General features: G+C 46.2%; 1 protein-coding gene across 1 annotated transcript; it reads left to right on the top strand.

Moving 5' to 3' along the window:
* The first annotated feature begins 10,853 nt into the window (after positions 1-10,853).
* LOC140380748 (D(4) dopamine receptor-like) lies at positions 10,854-20,243 on the top strand. Its single transcript, XM_072464652.1, has 5 exons — positions 10,854-11,117; positions 16,682-16,794; positions 16,872-17,224; positions 18,059-18,292; positions 19,966-20,243. The coding sequence occupies exons 1-5, from the start codon at positions 10,854-10,856 to the stop codon at positions 20,214-20,216; spliced, it is 1,215 nt and encodes a 404-aa protein (XP_072320753.1). The 3' UTR covers positions 20,217-20,243.
* Positions 20,244-20,864: the final 621 nt, after the last annotated feature.

Genomic DNA, 20,864 nt, shown 5'->3' with positions numbered 1-20,864 from the left:
CTTCATCAGAAACTGCCGTTTCATTCTGTATCTTCAGTACTGGAAAGTGTCTTTCTTTTCGAATACCCCTCATGCTCTTTATCGCTCCCCACACCTCTCCTATTGGAGTTGTTCTCCCTATTTTATTACAAAACTTACTCCAACTCTGTCTCTTGGCTTTCTGAATAGGGAGTGTCTGCAGTGCCGCGGCGCGCGGCCGAAACTGCCATGTTATTTTTGTGCCGGCCGCGCGCCGCGGCTCCTGAAACTGCGCCGCTATTTGACCGCGTTTTAGCGCCATTTTAGACCGCGCCGGGTTAAGGTTAGGGTTAAGGTTAAGATTAGGGTTAGGGTTAGGGTTAGGGTTAGGGTTAAGGTTAAGGTTAAGGTTAAGGTTAAGGTTAAGGTTAAGGTTAGGGTTAGGGTTAGGGTTAGGGTTAGGGTTAGGGTTAAGGTTAGGGTTAGGGTTAGTGTTAGCCATGAGGCTATAACGGCTATAAGGGAAATGTTGCGGTCCCTGAAACTGCGCGGCCATTTGACCGCGCCGCGGCTCTCCAGCCACGGCCTTCTGAATAATCCTCCGTGCAACCGTTTTAGCCTTTTTATACTCTATTAAGTTGTCATAGATTAGGAAGTCTCTCAAATGCTGTAATGCAATGCAATCTCTAATAGCACTACTACACTCTTCTGTCCACCATGGTACTGCCTTCCTTTTCATTCGCCCACGACTCTTTGGTATACATTGTTCTACCGCCTCAATTGAAGTTGCCCTTACTACTTTATCTATAGCTTCAATTGTTTTACCCTAAATCTACCTTATCCCTCTGTAGGGGATTCTTACTAGTACAAGTACTGTAAGGTTATTCATGTCCTCCCACTTATCAAAGAGGGTTAAGATCGATTAAAGAATTGTTCAAGATTTCAAACATGACACAAGTGTGGGTATGGTTGTCATCATATTTCAAGAGTAAGTTGGGGCACCAACCATAGATTAGGCATTTAACAGCTCTATAATCAAATATCTAAATTAATTAATTAATTAAAAATGTATTTGCTCATTAATCCGAAGGTTTGTGAGAACGTAACCGTGACATTGACCCCTTTTCTGGAAATGAATGAAAACTTGTACCAATGTGGTTTATGAAGATTTATTGACCAAACAATGAAACAGATATATGAATTTGGAATATGCAAATTAGTCAATAACAGATAGAGACGCTAGACATGATTGTTCTAAATCTAATTGTGTGTTAATTCTAAGATGATATTATCAGCCAGCCTGTGAAGTGCATTATACGAATGGAACCAGAAGCTGTGAGGAGATCAGCCTGCTGTTCCGTAGCTTAGCTTAGCATCGCTAGGCCAGAGATGAGCGCTCATCTCCTGAGATCCGATCTCATGGACCTCCTCTTGGAACTTCGGATGGAACTTCAGGTGGAACTAAGTTTGTCCTCTCTCCTCTCTCTGACTTAACCCTGCAGGGGTTGGGCTTTGGTGCCATCGTTCAACCAATCAGCACGCACCCTGAGTCAGAGCTTGATCAGGGAAGAAGATTTGGAGTAATGCAACCATTGTTCAGAATGAACATTGGGCCACATAGTTAAAGGTAAAAATATAGTTATAAAAAAAAATAAAGTTATAAAACAGATAAATGAACATGTAGAACACAATAACATTATGTACAGTAAAGTCATGTTGTGGACAAAGTCTGCAATCTGATGATTGTTTACTAAAACCGCATAGTCTTTTTAGCTTTTGTCTCTGAGTTTATTTTAATCCAAAAACAGTAATTCGATGGAAAAAAGTTCTTTCCAAGTGTCTCTGCTCCGCAGTAACCATAAATCTCCACATGGGGGTTTTACATGGTACCGCCTTAGCCTGCATTCCTGTCACCATGGCAACATAAAGAGGTCATCTGCAGGTAACTTCACATCTCTCCGCATTTATACCTTTAAAAAGACCCAAAACTAGCTCTATCAAATATCCACCTCCCACCAAACCCCCCTTGTGCTAAAATTCCTTGTACCAATACTCTACTTTTAATAGGGAAATAGTCACTCCCCACTATCATATCCTCCACCACTTCCCACTCACAAATACTTGCAATGTTTCTAGTAACCTGCGTCAAATCAAGAGGTGAAGTATTCCCAGTGCACACATCTATACGAGTCCTTCACCCATCGTTTAAACAAACCAAACCCTTCTCGTCTGACAGTTGTTCCATAACCTCACCACTAAAATCATTCCTAGCGCCCCCCCACAAAGTGCAATGTGCATTAAAATCCCCACAAATCATCACCCTACTATAATTCACCCCTTCTATCCGCAGCAATTTATCCAGTTCCAGTTTATTATTCTCTAGTCCAAATGACAATTTTTAGCAGCTTCTGCGTATGTGACTTTCTGCTGACCTCTGACCTGCTGGATCTCCTTTTGCCTTTTTAACTCCTCACAACCTCTAAAGGCTACACTGTGATCCCCTCCACAGTTACAACAATGAGGGTTCTCTCGCCCACATTCAGAATAATCATGATCCTCACATCTAGCACATCTTCGTTTTCCTTTACACACCTTTGCTGTTTGGCCAAACCTCTGACATTTGTAGCACCGAACTGGACCAAACACAGACTCTCGAACATTATAACTTAGAAAACCCAAAGACACTTTCTCTGGCAAAATTACCTCCTCAAAATACAACACCACACCCTCACTGTCTCTCCTTACTCCATCCCGGGTCGTCTGTAAACGTTTAGCCCCTCTCATCTTTCACCCTCGTAGGTTTATCTTAACTTCCTCCATTGTCATTTCAAAAGGAACTCCCCATATGACACCTTTAATCCACCGACTGCCCACCTCTTGTACATACATTGCACTCACCACCTTGCGTTGCTCTATCGACTTCAGCCCATATGCACGCTCCTTCTGCTTTCTGTTTTACACACAATCAACAAGTTTCCATCTATCAAAACCTTTGCCAATAAGATATCTCCTACATCACTTCTTAGCACCGTTGTCAGCCTGATCCTGCAAATCTCAGGATAACTTTATATTCAGGTGTCCCTGAGTGGGTCTCCTCCTCCCCACGTTTTCCTTCACGTATGTTAGTTCTAACTGTGGCAAGCGAGTGTTTTAATATTGTTTTGATTAAATTAAGAAAAAACAACAACGCCACTGGAGATTAATCCAGACAAATAATTCAACTAAAAGGACACACAGGTAAGTTCATTGAACGAGGCAGTTACATCATTTATTTTCGGTTCACAGAGGTTTAACTGGTGGACAGGGCCGGCCCAGCCTATAAGCGAACTAAGCAGCCGCATAGGGCCCCGAGGCGTTAATGGGGCCCCCAATCTGGCAACCAGTCTTATGCGAAGTGCAAGCGCAGCGTGCGCCACTAGTGTAGTAGCGCTGCTGGCGCGGCAGCGCACACAGCGGTAACATATAACGCACAAACCACATTTATTTGTAATGACAATCTGGCAACCAAGACACCAAACCTGCGCTGATTGGGCAACTTCAATGTGCACGAGGTGATCGAGAGCAAAACATAAACACAACAGAACGTGGTCCCTGTGTGGTCCTCATGTCCAGAGGAATATATCCCCCCGATGCCGAAAAACGAAAGAAGAAACTTCTTGACGATGTAAAGAAACTGCAAACTCAACAACACTCTCCAGGTATTGAACTTATCTTACAAAGAGACGGTTAATGCTGCTGTTTGAAACAACACGATTCTGTCACATTAGTTCGCTCAGGCTGGAGGCGAAGAGAGCTCTGCCCCGCGCATAATATGTCTGAATGAAAGATAATAAGCTTAACATTTACACCAGCCCGGTAGTGTTAGCTGCAGGTGAGGCCGGTGAGGCGGCGTCTATGCCCCGGGTCACTAAGAGGCGGAGATCCGGTCCAGACGAGCGCCGTCTCGTCCAGAACCTCTGATGTGAGACTTTGGAGTGAACAGTGTGCGGCCTCAGTTAGAGATGAGCGGGTCAATTTATTTTTGTAAGGCCCAAAATCACAACAACAGTTGCCTCTGAGGGCCACAGGGAGAAATGAATCAACAATGTCTGTGGTGGCGATGGAGTCAGACAATGTCTGTGGTGGCGAGGGACGATGTCCCAGGGTCCTCTGTCCTTAGACTCTCCTTCTCGGCCAGGAAAAACTACAAAAAAAACCTCTTTGGGAAAAAAGCGTAGAAACCTGGAGGAGTTCCAGTGAAGGAGAGATCCGACTCTCACAGACGGACAGACGGACACGAGGAGACTGGAGCTGGACCCACTCTTCATGCAGAAGAGGGACCGTCTGAGTCGAGCTGGACCCACTCTTCAGGCAGATGAGGGACCGACTGAGGCGAACTGGACCCACTCTTCAGATGAGGGACCGACTGAGGCAAACTGGACCCACTCTTCAGGCAGAAGAGGGACCGACTGAGGCGAACTGGACCCACTCTTCAGGCAGATGAGGGACCGACTGAGGCGAACTGGACCCACTCTTCAGGCAGAAGAGGGACCGACTGAGGCAAACTGGACCCACTCTTCAGGCAGAAGAGGGACCGACTGAGGCGAACTGGACCCACTCTTCAGGCAGATGAGGGACCGACTGAGGCGAACTGGACCCACTCTTCAGGCAGAAGAGGGACCGTCTGAGGCGAGCTGGACCCACTCTTCAGGCAGATGAGGGACCGTCTGAGTCGAGCTGGACCCACTCTTCAGGCAGATGAGGGACCGTCTGAGGCGAACTGGACCCACTCTTCAGGCAGATGAGGGACCGTCGGGGGCGAGCTGGACCCACTCCTCAGGCAGATGAGGGACCGTCCACACAGGGCAGGGACCACTTCACCAGGGGAGGGGCATCTGGGTCCACAGGTCCTCAGGAGTGAGAGAAAGAAAAGAAGGCGGTGAACAGTTTGCAATCGTGACTCGTGATGTCTGTTTTACTTCTTAACGTGGAATGAGAGGAACGTAAAGGTTTATGCATGTAAGGTCCATCAGCCAATCACATCGCAGCATTGTTTCACGCAGGAGTCCAGTGTGTGATGTTCTGATCAGAACAAACATTTATATTCTAATTAACTTTTAATAGAGCAATAAAACATTTAAATTTATTTAAAAAGCATCATTAGACTATTTGTTATAAATGATAATAAACTGATAGTGAAAAATAACCAGACATATTATGATTACGTCTGTTATAGAATAATACTATATATTTTTATACAAAAGTGGCAAAGTTGCAGAAACGCAGTCTCTTCACTATAGCGAGGTTTGGACCTTCACTTCTCGTTCTGTTCATTCTCTGGGAATAACATGTTTGCACTGTTTTATCAGTGTTAATTGTTAATCAAGCAATGCTTATGCCATTTGTTTAATTTAATATAACTTGTTTTGTCACTTTAGCAAGAAGGAACAGTTGGGAGCTGTAAAAGATAAATTAGTAAGGATAACTATTACTTTTACATTTTCAGTTAAAATGAATCAACTTGACCATAAGTATTTTTCATAGCCAATATTGTATTGAGTAATTAAGTACACTATTGTATTAATAACTGGCTTTAATCATTTTCTCCTGGCACAGTTTCATCACATCATCATTTTATTACAACCTCAACATTTGACTCTTACTTTAGCCGGCTGGACCACATTAAAATGCACCAGAAGACCCAAAAAAGGTCTGAAAATCTCTGGGGGAGGGCCCCCAGACCCCCCCTGTTCATTCAATTAAACTGCTAATGTGCTAATGTGGCTGTCGACCCTTAACGCCCACAAATACGCCCAAAAACATATCTGGGATGTGTGTTATTTGTACAGGGAGTAGAGGTGATGTCAGCGGAATACCAAGTTGCATTGTGGGATTTAAGTTATTAATATTTGAGCTTGTGAGGTGTTGAGAATAAACTAACTGGCAAACATATGCCCTGGAGTTTTGGTGCGCTTTGTTAGCGTTGAAGAAAGTTCCCATATGTGAATTGTTCACTGACAATGGCAATAAAACTGATTCTGATGACGTGGTGAGGGGCCCCCAAAAATGTTTTCGCTTAGGGCCCCCTGAAGGCTTGGGCCGGCCCTGCTGGTGGACTCAGTCTTTTGTCACCTCTAGTCACATTCCATCAAGTACAAATGTTCCAAATACACATTGTGTATTGTACAATTGTGTATGTACAATTGTTCCAAATATAAAAAGAAAAGAAAACAGAAAGACAGTAAACAGAAAACAGTGATTAAAAAAGGCCAGTGCCGTTGGATCTCCACAGCCTAAAGAGAGAAGTTAGAAATTAGGCTGATGTTAAAGGCGGTATGGACGATTTTTCGGCGATTTGAGAACGTAGGCGGAAGTGCGCATGCGCACTCCCCCGTGCGGACTGATACAACACACATGTGCGTTTGTTTATTAGCGCAACGGAGCGAATCGCATATCTCGTCTCCCGTAGATTTCTGTCCACTTCTGCGTCAGCTCGAACTGTCTTTCTCCGTCTTCATTTTGTCCCGTACACTGAGGGAACTATATTATGATAGATCCATGCGCTTAGGCACGCAGAAACGTGGGGACGAACCGTAAGCGGCTGCAGGTGAGCGGTAGGTGCGTTTTATGATTGATACGTGGCAGGACAAATGATTTATCCACGCCACGAGGAAATATGATAAAAAATTTGCTGAAAAAAATCGTCCATACCACCTTTAAGTTGGCTAGACCTCAGGTAGACGTACCCAAGACGCATCCCGTTAGGCCCCCCATAACGAGCCATTACGTTCCTGCCCGACCCGCCCGGTACCAGTCACACCGAGGACTCCAGCTGGGGACATGACAACCTTGCAGCCGGCTACACGGAGGACTCCGGTACCGTCAGCCGGACCACACTGGAAATGAGGCGCAATGGAGGGTGGCGACATGCGGAGTGCGGCGCCCTGCATCGCAACGGCACTAAAATACAATTGTAAGGTACTAATAATGCATAGATTTGCGAGACATTGAAAAATACATTTACCAGGCCCTTATGAGACAACCTTCGCAACAAACCGGAAGGCGGAAGTGGCAGACAAGGAACGCAAGAGCTACAAGGAAGTTTTTATAGTACAGATGTGCGCCATCTGCCGGCGTGATGGGCACTGCTACACAACCTTCTTTGTACTGGTCCCTACTTCAACCCCTCTATAATCTCTTCCTTCCTTTCCTGTGCTACTCTGACTTATCTCCATGATTTCTCCACTATCACTTGAATCACCCTCTCCTCCCTCTGTTTCATTCACCGTAAGAGGATCCGGCTCCGCCCCCTACTGTCCAAACACTGTCCAGACTCTTTACCTGTCCAGCAGAACTTGGACCAGTGCGTCGGTCTGGAGTCCTTTTGTGCCTTTAACTCGCCGAAAACAAACTCCCAGAATCACTTAAAAAAACAGACTTTGTTTTGCGGGCTGACAGCGGCCAGTGTTCATCTCAGTGTTCATCTCAGTGTTCATCTCAGTGTTCATCTCAGTGTTCATCTCAGTGTTCATCTCAGTGTTCATCTCAGTGTTCATCTCAGTGTTCATCTCAGTGTTCATCTCAGTGTTTATCTCAGTGTTTATCTCAGTGTTTATCTCAGTGTTCATCTCAGTGTTCATCTCAGTGTTCATCTCAGTGTTCATCTCAGTGTTCATCTCAGTGTTCACCTCAGTGTTCACCTCAGTGTTCACCTCAGTGTTCACCTCAGTGTTCACCTCAGTGTTCACCTCAGTGTTCATCTCAGTGTTCATCTCAGTGTTCATCTCAGTGTTCATCTCAGTGTTCATCTCAGTGTTTATCTCAGTGTTTATCTCAGTGTTTATCTCAGTGTTTATCTCAGTGTTCATCTCAGTGTTCATCTCAGTGTTCATCTCAGTGTTCATCTCAGTGTTTATCTCAGTGTTTATCTCAGTGTTCATCTCAGTGTTCATCTCAGTGTTCATCTCAGTGTTCATCTCAGTGTTCATCTCAGTGTTCATCTCAGTGTTCATCTCAGTGTTCATCTCAGTGTTCATCTCAGTGTTCATCTCACTGTTCATCTCAGTGTTTATCTCAGTGTTTATCTCAGTGTTTATCTCAGTGTTCATCTCAGTGTTCATCTCAGTGTTTATCTCAGTGTTTATCTCAGTGTTTATCTCAGTGTTTATCTCAGTGTTTATCTCAGTGTTTATCTCAGTGTTCATCTCAGTGTTCATCTCAGTGTTCATCTCAGTGTTTACCTCAGTGTTTATCTCAGTGTTCACCTCAGTGTTCACCTCAGTGTTCACCTCAGTGTTCATCTCAGTGTTCATCTCAGTGTTCATCTCAGTGTTCATCTCAGTGTTCATCTCAGTGTTCATCTCAGTGTTTATCTTAGTGTTTATCTCAGTGTTTATCTCAGTGTTTATCTCAGTGTTTATCTCAGTGTTTATCTCAGTGTTCATCTCAGTGTTTATCTCAGTGTTTACCTCAGTGTTTATCTCAGTGTTTACCTCAGTGTTCATCTCAGTGTTCATCTCAGTGTTTACCTCAGTGTTTACCTCAGTGTTTATCTCAGTGTTCATCTCAGTGTTTACCTCAGTGTTCATCTCAGTGTTCATCTCAGTGTTTACCTCAGTGTTCAACTCAGTGTTCATCTCAGTGTTTACCTCAGTGTTCATCTCAGTGTTTACCTCAGTGTTTATCTCAGTGTTCATCTCAGTGTTTACCTCAGTGTTCATCTCAGTGTTCATCTCAGTGTTTACCTCAGTGTTCAACTCAGTGTTCATCTCAGTGTTTACCTCAGTGTTCATCTCAGTGTTTATCTCAGTGTTTACCTACGTGTTTACCTCAGTCTTCATCTCAGTGTTTACCTCAGTGTTTACCTCAGTGTTTACCTCAGTCTTCATCTCAGTGTTCATCTCAGTGTTTACCTCAGTGTTTACCTACGTGTTTACCTCAGTCTTCATCTCAGTGTTTACCTCAGTGTTTACCTCAGTGTTTACCTCAGTGTTTATCTCAGTGTTCATCTCAGTGTTTACCTCAGTGTTCATCTCAGTGTTTACCTCAGTGTTTATCTCAGTGTTCATCTCAGTGTTTACCTCAGTGTTCATCTCAGTGTTCATCTCAGTGTTTACCTCAGTGTTCAACTCAGTGTTCATCTCAGTGTTTACCTCAGTGTTCATCTCAGTGTTTATCTCAGTGTTTACCTACGTGTTTACCTCAGTCTTCATCTCAGTGTTTACCTCAGTGTTTACCTCAGTGTTTATCTCAGTGTTTAGCTCAGTGTTTACCTCAGTGTTCACCTCAGTGTTTGTATACCTCAGTGTTCATCTCAGTGTTTACCTCAGTGTTCATCTCAGTGTTTATCTCAGTGTTTACCTACGTGTTTACCTCAGTCTTCATCTCAGTGTTCATTTCAGTGTTTACCTCAGTGTTCTTCTCAGTGTTTACCTCAGTGTTCACCTCGGTGTTCACCTCAGTGTTTGTATACCTCAGTTTTCATCTCAGTGTTTACCTCAGTGTTCATCTGTCTGTTCATCTCATCTTGTGCCTCGACCAATCACATGGAAGATGAGTCATGGGGATATTTTCGGATCTTAAAAGCTCTGAGAACCTGCACTATGTAACTTTTCTGGAGGAGGGTCCATCACTTACTGGTCTCCATGGAGATGATATTGTTTTGCTGTGAATGTTCACAGTATTACATTAAACTTCTATCTCCATGGAGACCAGCACAATTTGTTGAATGAATATATAATCTGTAGTTCTTATTTTATTGCTTTTTCATCTATAAATCATAAGAACATTGCACCTGAAAAAGCAAAAACGCCTCTAATGACTTTAGTTCTTTATAAAAACTTCCACACGGATCAAACCTGTTTTAATTTTTTGTGTTTTTATTTCGAGTCCGACATCGAGTCTGAACCTTTGGACCGGCTGCAGTGAGACCCGGGGATTTGAACTAAAATAATCCTCTTAGACATTCTTCAACATGACGCTCTGGTGTGACGTGTTTATCATGTTTGTCTGACTTCATAAACGCAGAGGTTCCCTGTTACTGTCAGAGAGACTGTACTCAAGAGATAAGTCGACTGCCTCCCAGATCTCTCTGCACCGGCCCCTTACGGATCCTCCCCCAAAAAGTACAATTTTATCATTAAAAATTACTCAAGTACATTTTTATTGTGGCAGGTTATCCTTGTGGGTTCTGATCTCTGTCCGTGTCCTCTCGAATGCTCCTCATCTCTCACTTTCTCACAAAAAAGGTGCGACTAAACCTGCATGCCTTTATTTTATTATATTTGGGCACAGTAGACCTTTGTAAAAACACAAAGGTCTACTGTCTACCCAAATATAATAAAATAAAGGCATGCAAAATAAAATGTGTAAAACAAGAGTGATTTAAATATAATATGTACAACAACAGGATGAATATTGAAGTGACGGGTGTTATTAAGTGTCCATAAGTCTTTTGTGGGTCTCAGGTCAGTTACAGTTATGTTTGGGGTCACAGGTCATTTAAAGTTCTATTGGGGGTCACAGGTCAGTTATTTTGGTGGTCTCAGGTCAGTTACTGTTCTTTTGGGAGTCACAGGTCAGTTAAAGTTATTTTGGGTGTTACAGTTCTTTTGGATGTCATGGGTCAGTTACAGTTCTTTTGGGGGTCACAGGTCAATAAAAGTTATTTTGGGGTCACAGTTCAGTTACAGTTAGACTGTTATTGTTCAATTCAAACCTCATTATGTCAGTTTCACTCTGCACTTGTCCCCCTATAATTTGATCCAGAGACTTGACCTTTGATCTGAGGAGTTTGCTCCAGGCGCGTGCGTACACGTGTCCGGAGCCAATAATCAGCTTTGTTCGCATGCATGTCTCGTCCCCGCGCACCGCTCTGGAGTGCGCTCGCGGGGCAACAGCACTTTTCCTCGTGAGCCATGTCCCCAAACAGCTCGAGCCTCGGGCCGAGCCTAGGGCCGCTCCTCGAGGACCCCTCTGCGGCCCCGCGCTCGTACAACATCCCGGCGCTGGTGTTCGGCGTGGCGCTCATCGTGACCATCACCGGCGGGAACGTGCTGGTGTGCGCGAGCGTGTACGTGGAGAAGGCGCTGAAGACTTCCACCAACTACTTCATCGTGAGTCTGGCGGGAGCGGACCTGCTGCTGGCGCTGCTAGTGCTGCCGCTCTACGTATACGCGGAGGTGAGGAGGGTGCAAGAGGGGGTGCAGGTGGAGGTGAGGAGGGTGCAAGAGGGGGTGAGGAGGTGGAGGTGAGGAGGGTGCAAGAGGGGGTGCAGGTGGAGGTGAGGAGGGTGCAAGAGGGGGTGCAGGTGGAGGTGAGGAGGGTGCAAGAGGGGGTGAGGAGGTGGAGGTGAGGAGGGTGCAAGAGGGGGTGAGGGGGTAGAGGTGGAGGTGAGAGGGTGCAAGAGGGGGTGCAGGTGGAGGTGAGGAGGGTGCAAGAGGGGGTGAGGGGGTGGAGGTGGAGGTGAGAGGGTGCAAGAGGGGGTGCAGGTGGAGGTGAGGAGGGTGCAAGAGGGGGTGCAGGTGGAGGTGAGGAGGGTGCAAGAGGGGGTGCAGGTGGAGGTGAGGAGGGTGCATGTGGAGGTGAGGGGGTGCAGGCGGAGGTGAGGGGGTGCAGGTGGATGTGAGGGGGTGCAGGCGGAGGTGAGGGGGTGCAGACGGAGGTGAGGGGGTGCAGGTGGAGGTGAGGGAGTGCAGGTGGATGTGAGGGGGTGCAGGTGGAGGTGAGGGGGTGCAGATGGAGGTGAGGGGGTGGAGGTGAGGGGGTGCAGGTGGATGTGAGGGGGTGCAGACGGAGGTGAGGGGGTGCAGACGGAGGTGAGGGGGTGCAGACGGAGGTGAGGGGGTGCAGGTGGAGGTGAGGGAGTGCAGGTGGATGTGAGGGGGTGCAGGTGGAGGTGAGGGGGTGCAGATGGAGGTGAGGGGGTGGAGGTGAGGGGGTGCAGGTGGATGTGAGGGGGTGCAGGTGGAGGTGAGGGGGTGCAGATGGAGGTGAGGGGTTGCAGGTGGAGGTGAGGGGGTGCAGGTGGAGGTGAGGGGGTGCAGATGGAGGTGAGGGGGTGCAGGTGGAGGTGAGGGGGTGCAGATGGAGGTGAGGGGGTGCAGGTGGAGGTGAGGGGGTGCAGGTGGATGTGAGGGGTGTGAAGGTGGATGTGAGGGGGGTGCAGACGGAGGTGAGGGGGTGAAGGTGGAGGTGAGGGGGTGCAGGTGGAGGTGAGGGGGTGCAGATGGAGGTGAGGGGGTGCAGGTGGAGGTGAGGGGGTGCAGGTGGATGTGAGGGGTGTGAAGGTGGATGTGAGGGGGGTGCAGACGGAGGTGAGGGGGTGAAGGTGGAGGTGAGGGGGTGCAGGTGGATGTGAGGGGTGTGAAGGTGGATGTGAGGGGGGTGCAGACGGAGGTGAGGGGGTGAAGGTGGAGGTGAGGGGGTGCAGGTGGAGGTGAGGGGGGTGCACAGGGTTTTTCTTATTTTCTTATCCCTACTTTTTAAACTCTTAATTGTTCTGAACAATGTTTGAGACACTTTTCCGTTTTACTCTAATCTTTTTCATTATGTGATACTTTTATTTATTTTTTAAAATAATTTAACAACATGTAAACAAAGAGTGAAAAATGAAAATAAGAACAGAGCGAAATGATGGAGTAAAACACAGTTTTACAGTCGACATCCAGCAAATAATAAAGCAAAAAAGAAGAAAATCAAGGCAGAAAGAAAACGTCCCATTTAGACCTTTTAGAGTCCAAAAATGTGTCCCTTTTTCAGGTTAAGACTATGCTACGATTGTCCAGTATAATGTTAGTTCAGTCCTTGATCGTTGGAGCATTTTGTGTCTTCCCGACAGAAATCAATACATTGTAAAGCTTTATAGATTTCTGTCCAAAACTTCTTAACAACAGGACAGTCCCAAAACACATGATGGCTATTTACCTCCTCGCTGCCACATCGCCTCCAACAGTCTGCACCTCCCTGTGAGTAATGGGCACTTTGACATGGGCTTATAAAGAAGCCAGACACACTTTTCCAAAAGAATTCCCTCCAAACATGTGATTTTGTGGTTTTCCACTGAGACGTACATACACTATCCCATTCTTCATCATCCAGAACAAAGTGGCCCTCTCTTTCCCATTTACCCTTAATGTAATCAGGGTCAATCTTTTTAAAGGTCAGAGGGAGTTGCCAGTAAGAGAGAATTTTCAGTTTTTTGTACCAATTTCCTGAAGAAAATGCATCACATTGGGTATCGAAATGTCTGGTTTGGTCAAATACAATAGAACTCATTCACCGACGTCACAAAACCAGGTGATTGCATACGTTGCCGTCCCCTTGTCATACGTTGCCGTCCCCTTGTCATACGTTGCCGTCCCCTTGTCATACGTTGCCGTCCCCTTGTCATACGTTGCCGTCCCCTTGTCATACGTTGCCGTCCCCTTGTCATACGTTGCCGTCCCCTTGTCATACGTTGCCGTCCCCTTGTCATACGTTGCCGCCCCCTTGTCCTTCCCTTGTTGCGTTCCTTTGCACTGATAGAGCGTGGAAAGTGATCTCAAACGTAAATTATGGAGGCCCCAGTTCTTTCAGATTCCACAAACTCCTTGGATGAGCTACACAAAGGTCGATATTTAGAAAAGCTGCGATCAATCAACTTAGATCCATATTTGATGCATAAATCACCGAGTCTTTCGGATATCTCGTACCCCGGACATTATCCAAGCCCACAGGTCTGATGGTTCACAAGTCCCAATTTTGAACAAAGGGTTCTACGCCTAAATAAAACTGATGTTAATTCTACAGCGTTAATTCTCCGGAGCTCCAGCGCAGGCAGCGGTGCGTGAGTCTGAATGCCGGGGTTCGGTCACCTGCACCGGGCTGAACAGCTGTCAGCTCCCTGCTCCGCACGAGTGAGTGACAACCGATTGAACTTCAGATCAACAAAGGGTCTGCGCCTAAATAAAACTGATGTTAATTCTACAGCGTGCGCAGAACACGATAGACTTATATATCCGGAGCTCCAGAGCAGGCGCACCGCTGCCTGCTCTGAGAGTCTGCATGCCCGGGGTTAACAAGTGAGTGACATTTTCAATTCAACTACAAATAGTTAACAGATATAAAATTACGACTACATAAGTCTGATTGTTTGGTTCCCAGTTTGAACGTTTTATGGCAGCTGTCCATCGCGCTCTTCTTTCTGGGTTTCTCTGTAGCATCCGATAGAACTTCAGATCTCTCCGTTCATCTTCCCGTTTGCTGCACCAACTAACATATACCCTCACCATTTTGATTATAGTAATTGATTCTGGATATTTGACCTCATTAACTCACCACTGCTGAATTCTGCAAGTATTTTTGAATTTCCCACAAATCCAATCTTCCAGATTTGGTACATCGATGAGGAGATGTATTTAGTCACAGAGTTTATGAACAAAAGTCGACAGCCAAAATAGAGCATATAGTCTGATGTCAAAAAGAAATAAATATTGTCATCAGTCTCTTCAAATCAACAGAAATGTATGACCATGTGACCACAACCTGAACTCACATACCTCACACTGGTGGCTCCATCTCTCGTACTCTTCAGTTCTCTGTGTTTTGCATCTTTCTTAGGAGCACCTCTCCTGGTGTTCTGAGCACTTGTTTTTTTACCTTCAAACGTCACGAGAAGAGAACCCATGTCTCAGTTTTCTCTTCCTGAGCTCCTCATTGATGTGGTTGAACCTTTGCCGTTGACGACCTCATATGGAATATCAGGAGCAAAGAAGATGCTTGCTTTTGTACTGGAGGACTCCTTTAAACTTCAAGACACCTTCACATGATCGAAACCTCTTTATCAGGCCTTTATCAGCTGCTGGTCCATGTTTGCCCAGGCGATGTGCTCTTTCGATTGTGATAGGAGGGACTTCAACTCCTGAGCAATCAAGGAGCTCAGGAATAATCCCAAAATCTTTCTGTATCCTGTCCTTTTCTTTCTTCTACGCCCACAAGCCTCAGGTTAGGACGACGTGATCTGGACTCCAAATCCCGGATCTTATTTTTCATATTATTGTTCTCCGTCTCCAGCGTTGTCACCCTGGCCCGCAGCACCTCCATGACCGACCTTCTATTTTGTGCTCTCCTTCAGTGTTTTTTTAAATACTGTATCTGTACTTTTACTTTCCTCTTGATTCAAGGCAGGTTTATTTTCAAAAGATCCTTCTAAAAACTGAACTCTCCCGTGGCTCACCTGCACAAATAAATACTGTGATTCATAATAAGTAAAAAGAACACCCGCTCCATCTCTGCTCATGTTTGTTAAATGTAAAACCTCTCGTACTAAAAGCTTCTTCCCATAAGCCGCTCAACTGTGGAATCTTTAGTTTACTTACTTTCATATCATCTTTTTATCTCTCTTACGATCACTGTGTCTGATGTTTCTTGGTGCTTTTAGTGTTCTGTAACTCATGTCAATCGTTTTTTTACATGGCGTTTTGTGTTGTCTGTTTTTCGTGCACATTGTGGTTTTTAACTGCAAATGGCAAAGAAACTAAACTAAAATGAATGTAGAATGTAAGCTTCTGTGGATAAAACCATCACTGTTTGTAACACAACTGAAGACTTTGCTCTTTCACAAAACATAATGTGTAACATCAAACTCGCTGTGATGTTTTGTCAATCACAAAAACACAATGTTTCTTTCATTATTCATTACTTAATATCAAGACATTGCAGATATGAAGCTAAATCAGGATTAAATCAGGCCCAAATCAGGTCTAAACAGGGTCTAAACCTACACTGATTTGACATCTTCAGATTAGAGTAGCTTCGGGGCCACACTGGCAAACAAAATCTAATTGTTATCTGATTTATGGAGATAATTGAAATGTCATGTAAACTGGTGTTGAAAAGAATATCTGATGTGAATAATCAGATTCACACGTGCAGGTTTTGACAAAGGAAAATGATTTAAATAAAATAATGGGCAAAGACTGAAAAATGTTTTGAACTTTGTCTGTGTCTGATCATGTTCTGTTCTAGTTACCTGATTTCCTCTGCCCACTGAGCCCTGAAGACACCAACATGGGAACTCATCCACACAAATGTCTTAAACAATCTGTTGGCCAAGTCTATGTCCTCAAAATAAAATTTAACATTAGACATGAGGCTCCTTTATCACTTTGGGGAAGGGTCACGTCTGATATTCTGAGCTAAGGAGGAGGATGGGACTTTATTCTGTTTCTCTCCTGCTCAAAAATCTTAACAAAAGTGAAGGTAGACTTTTTGTGTTGGAAAATGTGTACCACCTGTCATCACCAGTTCTGTCCGTTTCGCAGATCCATAGTGGACCCTGAGAGGTTCTAGCTCCCAAAGCGGTCTGGCTCTCTAGGGCTCCAGGTGGACTTTAGCTCAGGAGGAGCTCCACACCACAGCCAGATGATTGGATCAGAGATAACGCAGACAAGACAACAAAAAGCAGATAGAAACACAAAAGAATTGGAACTGATTTCCCCAGAAGGGACAGTAAACTTACTGTGCAGGTGGCTCTAGAACAGTGTTATACCTCAAGTTATTCTGGAACTGAATTAGATAAACTAACATTTGAATGGATGGAGTGTGTGATGATACTTTAGTGGTGGATCAGCTCATTGTAGTCCTGGTTAAATCCTCTTCCAGTGTGGGCTAAGGATCAGGACCATGTCTAGACCATATTCAGATCTGCTTCAAATCTGGTTAATTCATAGTTCAGTCCTTGTTGAGAACCTGTTTCTCTCCTCAGTTCCAGGGTGGAATCTGGACTCTGGACCTGGTTCTCTGTGACTTCTTGATGTCGATGGACGTGATGCTTTGCACGGCCTCTATCTTCAACCTGTGTGCCATCAGCGTGGACAGGTACTGCACCTGCAGAGGGTGCTGTATAACACACTGCGCCAGGTTCCAACCCGTTTCAGACCTGGTTCTCTTTGTAGGTTCATCGCCGTGTCCGTGCCTCTGAACTACAGCCGCAGACAGGTGGACCAGCGGCAGCTCGTGCTCTTGTGCGCCCCCTGGCTGCTGGCGCTGGCCGTGGCATCTCCGGTCATGTTGGGCATCAATAACGTGTTGCAGCGAGACCCGAGCGAGTGCAAACTGGAGGACCATAACTATGTGTTGTACTCGTCGGTGTGCTCGTTCTTCGTTCCGTGTCCGGTGATGCTGCTGCTGTACGGTGGCGTCATCCACGGGCTGCAGCGCTGGGAACGCGACCGCAAACACAAACTCAAACTGAGCATTGAGACCTGCCGCAAACTGCAGCACAGTGTGCCCACGCCGCCCCCCGCAGGTACGGCCTCTGCTCACAAAGAAAAAGGATTACAATCCCATTTTCTACCACTTGCCCAGTGCCTTCGGGCCTTAGGCGGGGTAGACCCTGGACAGTGGCCAACTCGTTACAGACAGCCATTCACTCGCTAGGGCCAATTTAGAGTCACCAATTTTGCCTAACACATTTAGGGAGGACATGTCGACTCCACCCTGAGAGATCATGTGATGTTGGTCTGGTCTGGGAATTGAACCCATAAACTCCTTCTTGGGAGGCAAGAGCGCTAACCGCCTTTGCCACCGTGCATCCCCTTACAATCCCAATGCAGAAAAAAGGACAGTTTGCCGAATCACACCCCTTACTGTTCTTCTGAAACAATGCCCTAGAGTAAAGATCAATACTAGGCAGGGCGGGGGCTTCTTGGACACCCCAGGATGCACACAGAGAGAGGTCTCTGATCAAACAAATCACAGACCAGACATGTAATTATTATTTATGCTAACAGGAAGATCCAGGTTTGAACGAGAGACAAGAAGTCTATCATGTTGCATAAGGTTGGTCCAAATGACACACGCAACAATGGTCCTGCTCAGGCCTTGCTCAGACTGCACAGGGGGAACTGCAGCTGCTGGGAGGGAGCTTACATGAAGAGTGGAGAAGTCACAGACTTTGATCCGATCTAAAGGACCACTGCGGCAGCTCAGAGTTCCACCATGTGCAGTCTGATCCAGGGTCAGTACTTTCTCCCCGCACATACACGGGCTAAATTAGGGTTTAGTCCTGGTTTAGTCCTGACCAGGGCCCACATTTTATTTTTCACTATATATTGATTGTGACTCCTGTCCTCGTTTGCAGCCAATCCTTTCCCCAGGAGGGGCCCCTGCCCGCTGAATCTGCCCCGGGTCATCGAGCGGGACCTGGCCCAGTGCCGGATGGTTGACTCAGGGGACTACACCCAGAGCGAGCTGCCTTACCCCCGGGAGTACCGTGAAAACCATATCCCAACGGCGGAATACAGCCCGCAGAAGAACCGCGCCAAAATCAACCACCGCGAGCGCAAAGCCATGAGGGTCCTGCCCGTCGTCGTGGGTGAGTTTGTGCTTTAAAGTTCACGTTCTGCCTTCACTTTAACTGTCTCTTGTTCCTTTGCTTTAGCGTCTCATGTTTTAGAACTGTATGAAACAGCCCCCAGAATTAAAGATATAAAGCAGGACTAAAGTAAGTCTAAACCAAGACCAAAGCAGGTCTAAACCAGGACTAAAGTAAGTCTAAACCAGGACTAAAGTAAGTCTAAACCAGGACCAAAGCAGGTCTAAACCAGGACTAAAGCAGGTCTAAACCAGGACCAAAGCAGGTCTAAACCAGGACCAAAGCAGGTCTAAACCAGGACTAAAGCAGGTCTAAACCAGGACTAAAGCAGGCTTAAACTAGGACTAAAGCAGGCCTGAACCAAGACTAAAGCAGGCCTAAACCAGGACTAAAGCAGGCCTAAACCAGGACTAAAGCAGGCCTAAACCAGGACTAAAGCAGGCCTAAACCAGGACTAAAGCAGGCCTAAACCAGGACTAAAGCAGGCCTAAACCAGGACTAAAGCAGGTCTAAACCAGGACCAAAGCAGGTCTAAACCAGGGCCAAAGCAGGTCTAAACCAGGACCAAAGCAGGTCTAAACCAGGACTAAAGCAGGCTTAAACTAGGACTAAAGCAGGCCTGAACCAAGACTAAAGCAGGCCTAAACTAGGACTAAAGCAGGCTTAAACCAGGACTAAAGCAGGCCTAAACCAGGACTAAAGCAGGCCTAAACCAGGACTAAAGCAGGTCTAAACCAGGACTAAAGCAGGCTTAAACAAGGACTAAAGCAGGTCTAAACCAGGACTAAAGTAGGCTTAAACAAGGACTGAACCAGGACTAAAGCAGGCTTAAACAAGGACTAAAGCAGGCTTAAACAAGGACTAAAGCAGGTCTAAACCAGGACTAAAGCAGGCTTGAACAAGGACTAAAGCAAGTCTAGACCAGGACTAAAGCAGGCTTGAACTAGGACTAAAGCAGGCCTGAACCAAGACTAAAGCAGGCCTAAACCAGGACTAAAGCAGGCCTAAAGCAGGCCTAAACCAGGACTAAAGCAGGCCAGAACCAGGACTAAAGCGGGTCTGAACCAGGACTAAAGCAGGCTTAAACAAGGACTAAAGCAGGTCTAAACCAGGACTAAAGCAGGCTTAAACAAGGACTAAAGCAGGTCTAAACAAGGACTAAAGCAGGTCTAAACCAGGACTAAAGCAGGCTTGAACAAGGACTAAAGCAGGTCTAAACCAGGACTAAAGCAGGCTTAAACCAGGACTAAAGCAGGTCTAAACCAGGACTAAAGCAGGCTTAAACAAGGACTAAAGCAGGTCTAAACCAGGACAAAGCAGGCTTAAACAAGGACTAAAGCAGGTCTAAACCAGGACTAAAGCAGGCTTAAACAAGGACTAAAGCAGGCCTAAACCAGGACTAAAGCAGGCCTAAACCAGGACTAAAGCAGGCCTAAACCAGGACTAAAGCAGACCTAAACCAGGACTAAAGCAGGCCTAAAGCAGGTTTAAACCAGGACTAAAGCAGGACTAAAGCAGGACAAAAGCGGGCCTAAACCAGGACTAAAGCAGGCTTAAACAAGGACTAAAGCAGGCCTAAACAAGGATTAAAGCAGGACTAAAGCAGGACTAAAGCAGGACTAAACCAGGACTAAAGACCCTCTAACTCTTCCTGCCCGTGTCGTTGGTCTCAGGCTGCTTCATGTTTTGCTGGACGCCCTTCTTCGTGGTCCACACCACTCGAGCACTCTGTGTATCGTGTCACGTGCCCGCAGAGCTCATTAGCACCACCACATGGCTGGGATACGTCAACAGCGCCCTCAACCCCATCATCTACACCATCTTCAACCACGAGTTCAAGAAGTTCTTCAACAAGTGCTTCCAAGGTGCTCTCCGAAAACTCACCAGCATCTGCCACACCAGGACGGACGGGAACCAAGTGTGAGACCATCAGATCAAAGGTGGAAAGAACCATTAATGCAACGCCAGTTTGTAGAAATGTTTTTTTTTTATACGTTCCAGGTTAAAGCATTTGAACCATAGAACAGAGCGGGGCAGGGCGGGGCTTAACACAGAAACAGCAGTGACATCTTTTTGTGGTATGTAAATGTGTAAATGGTCTAAGCCAGCACTGGTGCAAAACCAATCATAGAGAAGCATCGTGGTGTGGGCGGAGCCAAAGGTGAAGGGCACAAAGAAACCAACACAAACAACACCTACATATGTACTTCAGCAGAAACATTTCCCTTTCCTCGCCTCCTCCTGTCCTCGAGGGGACACAGAGAGGACAGCGAGTGAGGAGAGACAGTGAGGACAGAAGAGACAATGTGAGGAGAGAGGAGACAGGAGAGGAGTCACTGTGAGGAGAGAGAGAGAGAAGACAGGAGAGTGGAGACACTGTGGAGATAGGAGACACAGTGAGGAGAGAGGAGACATAGTGAGGAGAGAGGAGGCACAGTGAGGAGAGAGGAGGCACAGTGAGGAGAGAGGAGACAATGTGAGGAGAGAGGAGACAGGAGAGGAGTCACTGTGAGGAGAGAGAGAGAAGACAGGAGAGTGGAGACACTGTGGAGATAGGAGACACAGTGAGGAG

The sequence above is a fragment of the Eucyclogobius newberryi genome, unplaced genomic scaffold (assembly GCF_026437365.1).
Source record: "Eucyclogobius newberryi isolate DKJ021-1_F unplaced genomic scaffold, fEucNew1.0.hap1 SCAF_5, whole genome shotgun sequence".
NCBI lineage: Eukaryota > Metazoa > Chordata > Actinopteri > Gobiiformes > Gobiidae > Eucyclogobius > Eucyclogobius newberryi.
This window is presented reverse-complemented; position numbering and strand designations above follow the sequence as displayed.